Source organism: Corvus kubaryi, unplaced genomic scaffold (genome assembly GCF_017639235.1).
Source record: "Corvus kubaryi isolate FWS band 111438036 unplaced genomic scaffold, C.kubaryi_AGA036_p1.0 37396, whole genome shotgun sequence".
Taxonomy (NCBI): domain Eukaryota; kingdom Metazoa; phylum Chordata; class Aves; order Passeriformes; family Corvidae; genus Corvus; species Corvus kubaryi.
Window position 1 is genome coordinate 26081962 of NW_024581135.1, and position 10688 is coordinate 26092649.

Here is a 10688-nt window from a genome sequence, read left to right on the forward strand (position 1 = left end):
AGTCAAAACAGAGAACACTAATTAATTAGTAATAAATATCCTGAATTATTAAAGATAAAACTTCTTTGATCTTTGTTTCAAAGCTTTTTTTTTTTTTTTTTAATGGTTGGAGTGCAGTATTTCTAAATTGAGGGGCCTTTACTAAGAATCTCCCCGTTGCTGAGAAACAGTGTTGCTATAGAGACTGAAAATGAGGTGGAAGCTGACACAGTAATGCAGAAAGCACAGTGTGCTGTAACAAAGAGTTGGGGCAGCTGTACAAAGAAGAAAAACAGTAAGCCCTAGTGGTAAAGTCCTAGAATAAGAATTGTTCAGACCCACCAGAAAGCTCTTCAGTACACCCAAATGCTAGGGTTTATGAGGAATCTACATATAACATTGTAAGACACACATTTAGCTTAAAGCCCTTTTTCAAAAATTTTTCAACAGTTACTTTAACATCAGGTAGTAGGAGTCATCAATACCATGAATATCCTGCATACATAACATTACTTAGTAACTTGTGAAAACACGTGTACCAGCAATTGCTTATTACTTACAGAAAACCCAAACTTAGTGATGACTAAGTCAATCACTGTGTTACAACTGCAACCAACTTTGAATATGTTACCATATTTTAGCTTTCCTATTATTTTTATTCTTTCTTTCTCTCCTAAGCAAAAGCTAGGAAAAGAAACTTTTCCATTCACTTATGCTTCCATGAGGAAAGACCTGAATCTCCCTGCAGACCACTAGACAAATCCAGTTAGAATAATTTAGGATACATGAGACATCCCAAACAGTTTTTTCTTTCTACTCTCAGCCTCTGAGAAGAAAGGTTTTCAGCTGGTGACTCAGAAGCCAGATAAGCCTACTAAGACATTGCAGGAACAGTTATTTTCCCTCTCATTAACAGCTGTGCACTGTTGGTACATGAACTGCAGCTTGTTTGAACTATCTCTGCAGGCAGAATAAAATAATTCAAAGAGTAAGACTGCTAAAGCCTATTCATATAGAAAAAGCCCAAATGTAAATACACATTAGAGAAGCTAACTTTTCCTCTTCTGTCTTGGAGAAGGAGTTGTAGAAAAACCAGGTATTTTGTAGAGATTACTGGTAGCATCTCTCCCTGCTATGTTTTCCTGAGACATCTGCCTCAAGATGCTCCTCAGAAACTCAGCCAATCTTCTGTGCATATACTACTGGAAACTAATTCCCTGGAGACCACTTCCTCATGAAATGAATGATTCCTAACCCCTTTCTTCAAGACTCTTTACAACACCTGCCTCTACAATTTCCATGTGAACTCTTCCATGAAGATACTTATAATAATATCTCAGTTCCTCTAAACGTTGCTTCTCCCATATACACCCCACATAAACCCCCACATTCTTCCAGATCCCTTGTGACAACCCAGCTTCCTGAGCTCCTCTTTCTAAGACCAGTGAGACATCCCTCCTAGTCCTGTCCTAACCAGCCAGTAACTTCTCTTGGTTTCCTCATATAAGAAGTCTACCCCTATTCAGAGCTTGAACCTCCATTCGAACAGAAATAAAGAACTTATTGCAAGTATATGTAACTGATTCAAAGAACAGGAAGCTTTCTATTTTGCTTTAAACATATCTGATAAAAAGTTAGCGAGTACAGTAACATTTCATTAACACAATTTCCATCATTTAAGACACCAAAGACATGCAAGTGAAAGCAGTTCCTCAACAATTCTGTTGAAACAAGAATTTAATTACATTTGACTTAAAACACATGAGTATTCCCTTGAAACTCATGCAATAAATTAAAAAAACATGGAAACAAAGATAATCTTGTCACTAAGGAGATGTATGAACTTTTATAATAAAATATCTTCTTGGGCAAAAATGATTTTTAACACAAAAACATAAGTACTGTGCTTCAGTACCTCTGAAAAAAAAAATTTGGAATTATAAAATTGCTACTCTGTATGTGACAATCCTGCTCAAAATCTTCACATGAACATTTTAGGCATTAAAGCACATTTTTGCAATAGTTTTTTGGTCTGAAGAAATAAGTTGTTGGATGCAAATGAAATCCTAGACTCATTAAAATCAGAAGGAATTTTACTTTGGTCTACAGGTTAAAAATGTTATATTCACACTGGCTTTGAAATATTTGAAATTATTTCAAATATTTATTGAATATTTATATGACTATTCATATTTATATGAATAACTGAAAAACCTAGAGATTTCCTGGTTTGGTTTTTTTTTTAATGAGGAAGATACTGCAAAAACTACAGCAATGCTTTCTTTGTAGTTTGCTCTTTTGAGCAATGGAAACCTTATTTTAATATGGGAATTTCCAGCATTTTCTCCTCCAGACAACTCTAGAATGTCTCTAAAGTGACTCAGTAGGCAAGGTTTCCATTTCTGTCAAAAAAAGCAAAAACATGAGCTATTTTTGCTAGCCTCCTAGAATACTTCCACATGCAAGGAGAGAAGCAGGGCACTTTGGGAATACTTGAACACCTGATACTAATGTCACAAGAGAAGGCCACAACCAAGCACAACACTGCTAGCAGTGGTAAGGCCTCTGCTTAGCATTTAACGCTGACACAAGAGGAATGGAACAGCTCTATAGAACAGCAGTGCCATACAAGTAGAGAGCAGACAGGGAAGGACACTAACCACACTTACCTAATTGGGAATCCCCCATCTGGGTTAAACAAGGTCATGATTAGCCAATAATTAAACTCTGCATTCAGCAGGAATATCTTATTGTGTCTGTAGCCCTTTCCCAAGAAACAAGCATGGATAACCAAAAGGCTCTGTACTCAGAAGAGGCTCTAGGCATCAGCTCCAAACTTTCCCCATTCTTCAGCCTGCCCTTAATGGAGAAGAACAGTTCATAGTACAGAAAGGGCTGATATAAAAGTAGTGGAAACAATCTGAAGGAAGGGGGAAAGAAAACAAACCAGGGAAAAGGTCTGTAGGAATGAAAACTAGGAAGAAATGGCTTGAACATTAGAAAAGTGCAGGAATTTCACAACCCGAAAATGGAGAAAAAGTGAAAAAACAAAACTAAAACATGCTTTAGTGTTCATCTGTTATTTTTCTGATGAAGGAGGACAGAGAACTTGAAAAGCAAATTAAATAGGAAAAGCAGCACAGAAACACTTGGGAGAAGATGTGGAGTTTTTATTCTGCTTCATATGGATGCATTTCGCTTATTTCCTTTAGTGCAATGAGCTTTTCCTAAATGGAAAAAAAAGCACTTTTAATATCACCCATTCTTTTAATCTGCTATAATTTCTAGCACAAACTTAAAATATGTTAAAACAAAATAATTCTTATACATTACTAGTATGACTGAAGATCACAAAATCTGATTAAAGCTAGAATGTAGAGTTTGGGACCAGTCTTTTTTAATATTTCAGTAGAATAAATAGTTTCTTTTTGCCTCACTAAGTGACAAGAAGGTTATGATTAAATTAGTGCTCAATGATTTTGTATTTTCTGAAAAATCCCTAATTCTAGTAAGGTCTGGCCTTCATTCATGCAGAGTCACAGCCATAAAAATGCCAAAACATACATCTTCTGGCATAGAAATACTCTGAATACCACATAAGCAAAATCAGCACAAAATGTGGAAATATTAAATTAAAGGTAATATTTCTGTTTTGCAAAAGCCTGCAGAACTTTGGAGTGCAAATTCTATACTTACATAAGTAAACTTATTTTATCATCTCCTTTTTGGCAGAAGAAATGTCTGTTCATCTCAATACACAAATACTACCTTACACCTATAAATACCCGGTCTCTACCATGCATCAGTGCATGTGTGCAGTTTGTACATCTAACACTTAAACGTCTCAGTGTTCAAAGTTGCATCACAATATGCCCATAGGTGGCAGAATGGGCATACACGAGACTCAAGAAATCCTCACCTGAACCAGCTCGTGGGATAAGCGTCCCAGAACTTTTTGGGTCGTTTCATTAATTTCTACTTCTGTCACGACTTCCCAGTTACCATTCCGGAACCTCACTGGCATAGAGAAGACAATTCCTTCAGGAACGCAAAACTGACCTGAACAAGAGGGGGACAAAATGACAAAACATGTTATTTCTGATTACATCCTCACCAGTGTTGACATTAAGTCCTACAGACCTGCAGAAGTCTGCAACTACAAGATCTCATTATAAATGGAGACTGCCTTTTTCAATCTACAGCTCAAAATTGAAAGTCCCTTTTACTGTAACTTTGTCCTTTAGTTAGATGTACATGAATCATAGCATCAGACAGGTTTGGGCTGCAAGAGACCTTTAAAGGTCTCTAGTACAACCCTCCTGCCATGGGCAGGGACATATTCAAATGTGTCTGAGACCCATCGAACTTGACCTTGAATGCTTCTAGGGTTGGGGCATCTTCCACCTTTCTGGGCAGCCTGTTCCAGTGTTTTACCATACTCATTGTAAAAATCTAATCTAATTTGACCCTCCTTCACTTTAGATCCATTACCCCTTGACCTGTTGCAACAGGCCGTGCTAAAACGTTTGTCCCCATCTTTCTTATAAGAACTTTTAAGCACTGGAAGGTGCCATAAGGTCTCCCCAGAGCCTTCTCTTCTCCAGGCTGAACAACCTCAACTGTCTCAGCCTATTTTCATAAGAGAGGTGTTCATCCCCATGATGATTTTGTCTGGCCCTCCTCTGGACCATCTCCAACAGGTGTCTTTCCTGTGTAGTAACACAACTGCTGGATCGGTTGTACATCTTAAAAAAGGGGGAAAATGATTTATTTCATAAGGGTTAAATGGCTGCTGTGAAATATTCCATTTATTGGTTCACATAACTACACAAGAAGTATAGCCTAGGCTCTAAGAGATATAAAGAGTTCTTGCACAAAACACACACATCAGAAAAGCATTTTAACTAAAAAACTAAGAGATCATCTGCAAAAAGACAATATTAACCTAAGAGATGCCTGTAAAAAGTGAGTATCATCTGTTAGATTTTGAAGCTCTTATCATGAAACAAACTCTTAGCCTCACGACTTGTTTAACAAGTTTTTATTAAATTAAAAATATTGATTAAAAAATAACATTATAGATAGGGGAAAGCTATTATATGCAGGGTAAAGCTACAAGAGAACATGTGAAGCAAAAATAGATTTACCTTCACTAAGTATTCCCACAGAAATGATCTCCTCAGAAGGAGAGCCATGGTACCAGTATCGCAGTACAGTGGCTACTGCATGAGCAGGTAACATTCCTGTACAACGAGACACCCGGGAACTCAGTGTACTCTGTGCAGATAGGAATTCTGAATGGATCCATTCCCTACCAACAAAAAAATGGGAAAAAAGGGATGAAAAACTAAGATGACTGCAGGAAGAGTAGTTTCCTAGGGAAAAAAGAACTAAACATGAGGAAAGAAAATAGTCAACACTTACTCAAACTTCACTGCTGAAGGCATGGCATTTACAGACAGAGAAAAAAAAATGGTCTAACAAAAAGTAGCTTAAAAAGTAACAACAAGTACTACTTTTCTATGAAAGTTAGGTCATTTACTCAAGTAAAAACCTCAATTATCATTGTAATTTGTATTCTGTGTAACTTAGTATTTTATATGTAATTTATATATTACTGTCTTATGTAAGAACCCAGCCACGAACCATGTGAGGCTCAGTACAAGCATAGAACAAAAGAAATGTCTGCTCTCCAGTAAATGCAGTCTAGACCAGACTGGGAGCTCCAGATAGCCAGGCCTGGGTGTATGTCACACCTGCAGCCCTCTCACGGCACCCACCCTTTCTCTGCTACTCTTTCTTTACACAGGAAGCTATCTAGCTGCCAGGTATCCTTTTCACATATGTTAACAAATCATCCGTTTTGGGAAACTGACAACATTAATATGCTCAGGCCTATTCCATGTAATTCAGGTACAAGTATCTGTTTAATACTATTTCAAAGTTTCTTCATGTAAACTAGACATCTAAGTCTGGACTTTCATTACTTCTTATAAACTGCTCATGATAGAAGAGAAACCCACTTAAAATGTAGGAAAAATATAGTTATAAACAAAGTTGGCAGGAGAGTCAGAACTATGTACAGCACTAGGAACTACTCAACTTCTTTTGCAGATGGAGTACCTCAACTTGTGTTTTCCTTTATGTATAGTGCCAATTGGTAAAGACAAATCTTGAAAACAAAAACCTTTTTTGATGCTTTATTACACGGTTCAGATAAACATGGATTAAAAGCAGTTATTTAATTTTACTTTAAAGAAATAAATCTGTACTGTACCTATCATAAATCATATTCAACAAAGGACGTTGAAAATTAGCAGGGCCCCAAATAGCACAGTCATATCCATAAAGTTTTGCATGTGACAAATCAATGTAGTTAGAGCCAGTAATATTGCCCCAAACAATCACATCTTTAACTCCTGTAACAAAGGAAAATACATAGATTAGTGAAGAGACAAATACTTTCAGAAAAATAGGCTTCAGAAATCCCTTTCAAGATGAATTACTCAAATCAGTGCCCTGCCTTGTTACCAGAAATTATTTGATCTGAAAAATGCAACCAAGTTCTCCATAACATATGAAACCTCATCACAAGCTGAAAAAGGAACTTTAATTTATATCATGTTACTGTAAATAATAGACAAAATCTAGTAAATACTCAACTCTTAAAAACAGTAACAAATCATATTGCAAACATACAGCAATGTTCCTTTTAAAATCCTGTAAAAACAAATACATAAACAATAAAAACATTCATTAAAAAAATAAAAACTACCTGCTTCGGTGCAAAGGGATTTTTTCAAATAACCTGCTGATAGGCTATTCAGCCTATTAACTTGCTTTTCTATTTTATTAGACTCCAAAATATCTAGACTTGTCATCAATGACCAGTTCTACCTATGCAACACTTACAGAATACTGATGCTGAGCAGACTGTCAGAGCACACCTTTGCTATGCAGTGCAGAACTGTGCAAATATAACCAAGCTATAACAACTGACCTGAGAATGAAAATTAATTAACCTCAAAAAAATACTACAACACAGTTCTACTTTACTCTCATTATCTGCACAGCATTATGTTGTCATGTTTATTCATAGCTCCAAAATAACAATGCATTACAAAGTGCAAATGCAATCTTGAAGTCCTAGCTCCCAATCTGCAACACAACTGTCCTCCTTAGCATATTTCCAGCATGAAATACACACCAGAGTGGCAGGGCTGCATCCTGGAGCAAGCAAAAGACACCCTGGCATTCTGTACAGCCACAAAATTCAGTGGGTGCACCACTGTGCATTTCTGCATGCACCTCAGTTGTGTTCTGGAATGAAATATGTACTCCCAAAGGTGCGCTGGATTCCCCAAATGCCACATAAACATTCACCTGCTGTGTTCATATTCAGCTTCCTGGCCAGCATGGCTTTAGCTGCACTTTCCCAGGATGTCGCAATGGCAATGATATTTTCAGGCCTAATGGATGGGCCATACGTCCTTAACATCATTGCCTTAAGGTTTGCAAAGGTTTTTCCTGATGAAATTACTTTGACCTCACTCTTGGCATTCTTCTCAATCAGGGGAGCATACACTTGGCAGATCTCACTCACTTCTCTGATGTAGTTCTCAAGGGATTGGACTTCAAGGTTCAAGAGGACATCATCAAGAACAATGATAATATCAGCATCAATAAAAGCCTGATCTATGTTTGTGTGCTCCGAAATACTGCGGAGGAGTGGGAATGCCATGTCTTCAGCTTCCATTACAATACTGTGAAGAATTTCCTTAAACTGGTCAGTGTCAAGCAAATGGATACTGATTTCTGTGGTCATCCCAAACACTTCTCCACTTGCCAACAGAGGGATCAGATGATAACAGACTGGAACTGATGCACTGATAAGAGAATATGTAGAAAAGTTACATTAACAAGGAACCACTGCTGCTTTGAAAGTATTACATAAACACAAAGGTGTTTATTTTGTACTTGATTACATTTAAAGATATCATTAGCTTGGATCCTTTACTGTTCCTTTTGTCATTTTAACAGGTTAAGAATTAAAACAGTTGGGTCCTCCTTTCATTTGAAGCCTTTTCCATCCTGTGCATTTCACTCAATGCTGTCACTTAAAAATTGATGTCTTTATAGAACCACAAATTTTTAAGGTGCTCTATTAAGATTACTAGAAATACAGGAATTTCTAAAGGTAAAGATGCAAGAGATTTTACCTACTTTAATATTTCCAATAACATTTAATGCAAGATGGTTGCACTACAAAATTTCTAGCTTATTTTGTAAATACTTGCTTTTTCCCTAAACTGATCTGAGGTCTAAATGATGCCTGTTCACACCCCTCATTTGAACTGGTGTAAAATGTAACAAAAGCATAAATTATTTCTAATTTGCTCATAGTGAGGGGTGCAGAACTCAAGTCAAATAATCAAATTACAGGGATTTGTGCTTAACTTCAGATGGTTACACCCATCATACGTGATAGGAAAAAGTGCCTTCTTCTGAACTGAGTAAAAGTTCACAGACACTCTCTCCACTCTCACCTGGTGATCCAGATCTGCATAGGTTTGATAAGATTTTTAATCTCTTCATCCTCTTTTACAATTTCAAGATGCGCCTGCAGGTTCTCCTCAGCAATGTCTAACATTTCCTCACTCAGCATCATTGAAGTGATGCCATAATACTGCTAAGAACAAAAAGATGATCTCTAATCAAATGGCAGCCCAAACCCATCAAGGTAACATTAACAATAGCTTTATTTTACATTTGAAGGAGGGAAAAGGAACAACAATGTTGTAAAACATGGGCTTATAGTATTAAAGGCAGCTTATTACCTGAGCATATTCCAGAAAATCATTAAGTCCTCCCAGAAGCTGACCCTTCCCTCCACGGTCCAACAGTTCTCTCCAAATGATAGGAGACTGACTGTGTTCCCATCCATTTGTTTCACGAATGTCATGGAGCCACTGCTGATGTAAACATCCCCACCAGATGTTTTAATACTTCACATTTGATAACATTTAAACAGTACAGTTACAAGCATTCTTACTATTTCCTCTCAATATATGATGACAGGGTGCCTCAGAATGTATGTACCAGTGGGTAAAAAATGGGGGAATAACACAAAGCAAGGTACGGTGATACACTGGGATGGCTCACCTGAAGGTCTTGATTTCACTTAGTTGTCTTAGTGATACAGAAGACAAGCAATGTTGTGAAGCAGCAAGTAATCTGAGGATTCTTACTTAGCCACATTAGGTAAGTAACCTGAAGAGGTCAATTGCTTTTCACTTAACTGCTCCAGTTACTTGGTGGAAGTGTCAAGCAAAATATATGAGGTAATAAATATCATAGTACTGTCTATCTCATGGAGTAAGACTGCAGTTTTTTCAGAGCCTTATAGGCAGCATGTCTACCGTGTAAGTACTCAGAAAGGCCCATCCACATTGTAAACAAATATGTAATATTTAACTCCATACTTCCACTGTAATTCAAAGCCCTTGAATGCCATGAAGGCTCTTGACAAGTAAGAACTCTGAAGATATATGTAATCACAGTGAGCAAAAGATTTACAGGCTGAACAGCCATTTATACTTAAAAAAAAAAAACAAAAACCAGAAAACCAACCAACCAACCAACCAAAACCACACTGAACTTTTTATTGACATAATACACGTTTAGGCTGGTCCATACTTTGTGCCCATCTTCTGTGGTAAAACTCAGAGAAGTCAGTTGCTCAAAACATTGCAACCTTCCCTCTGGCTGGCTCTCACAGCCAAAGCTGCTTCTGCAGCACCTCTAGCCACATACCAAACCTCTAATAGAAGAGAAGAAGAAATATACTACAGATAAGCACATTTCTTGGTTTGTAGAGCACTGGGGCACCTACCAGCAACTTGACTTACAATCCCTTACCTCCCACTTGTCAGGGTGCTGAGTAATCTTGTGAACCCTGAAGTTGGGCAAGTTAGTCTGGAGATAGTCAGCCAGGAGTTCAGCTTTGGCATAGTAAGGGCAGTTTGCCTTACCTGTGAACATAGCAACAGCAACACAAATGGATGGTTTTGACATTCAGTGATAAGGGCTTAAAAAACCAAACGTTGCTTAATGCGAGCCAGCTAAGGAAGGGTACTTCTACAGGTGAAACAGGCTCTCGAGCCAGCGTCCAAGGGGCCGAGAAGGCCACCCCTGGGGGGACAGCAACAGAGGGGCTGAAGTGTCACCGACGGTTCATGGGGAGAACGCTGACGCGGGACTGGCGGAGGCCCCGCGCCGTGCGGACACGGCTCCCGGAGAGCTGCAAAGACGGGGACGGGGGTGAGCCCGCAGAGAGGGGCGACCGCTGCAAGCACGGCGAGCCCGGGGCCCGGTACAAGCTGCCGCCGCTGCCGGGGCTCTCCTGCCCGGGTCCCAGGTCCCGGTACAAGGTGCTGCCGTCGGGGCTGCCCCGCCAGGGTCCCGGGTCCCGGTACAAGGTGCCGCCGCCGCCGGAGCAGCCCCGCCGGGGTCCCGAGTCCCGGGGCCCGGCACAAGGCGCTGCCGCCGCCGCCGGGGCAGCCCCGCCGGGGTCCCGAGTCCCGGCACAAGGCGCTGCCGGGGCTGCCCGTCCCGGGTCCGCCCTCACCCGCCACCACGAACTTGGCCATGCGCGCGCCGCCCTCGAACGGCCGCTTTGGCGTTGCTCCGCAACGCGCCGCGCGACGAGG

The 10688-nt window shown here is 39.4% G+C and overlaps 1 protein-coding gene across 5 annotated transcripts; it reads right to left on the reverse strand.

Annotated features, from left to right (window-relative positions):
* Nucleotides 1–79: 79 nt before the first annotated feature.
* MDH1B (malate dehydrogenase 1B) lies at nt 80–10679 on the reverse strand. Of its 5 annotated transcripts, none has more exons than XM_042040673.1 (9): nt 10607–10679; nt 9898–10010; nt 8817–8948; nt 8526–8668; nt 7363–7865; nt 6257–6398; nt 5127–5290; nt 3899–4038; nt 80–3206 (listed from the first exon to the last, which is right to left on the reverse strand). In XM_042040673.1, exons 1-9 carry the CDS (start codon nt 10626–10628, stop codon nt 3150–3152), a joined length of 1416 nt encoding a protein of 471 aa, XP_041896607.1. In that variant the 5' UTR covers nt 10629–10679; the 3' UTR covers nt 80–3149. The 5 variants fall into 5 exon arrangements, with proteins under 5 accessions (XP_041896607.1, XP_041896606.1, XP_041896604.1 ...); XM_042040672.1 differs by having other exon boundaries at nt 8817–8951; XM_042040670.1 differs by lacking the exon at nt 10607–10679 and having other exon boundaries at nt 8526–8665; nt 8817–8951; nt 9898–10580.
* Between the last annotated feature and the right edge of the window lie 9 nt (nt 10680–10688).

What these genes read in the sequence shown, in the direction of transcription:
- MDH1B (XM_042040669.1), bottom strand. Translation starts at nt 10,053, where the DNA reads ATGTCAAAACCATCCATTTGTGTTGCTGTTGCTATGTTCACAGGTAAG. An exon ending in AGCACCCTGACAAGTGGGAG is followed by an intron (nt 8,952 to 9,897) that starts GTAAGGGATTGT and finishes TGTTTACATCAG; the next exon opens with CAGTGGCTCCATGACATTCG. An exon ending in GCTGAATATGAACACAGCAG is followed by an intron (nt 6,399 to 7,362) that starts GTGAATGTTTAT and finishes CCTTTGTTACAG; the next exon opens with GAGTTAAAGATGTGATTGTT.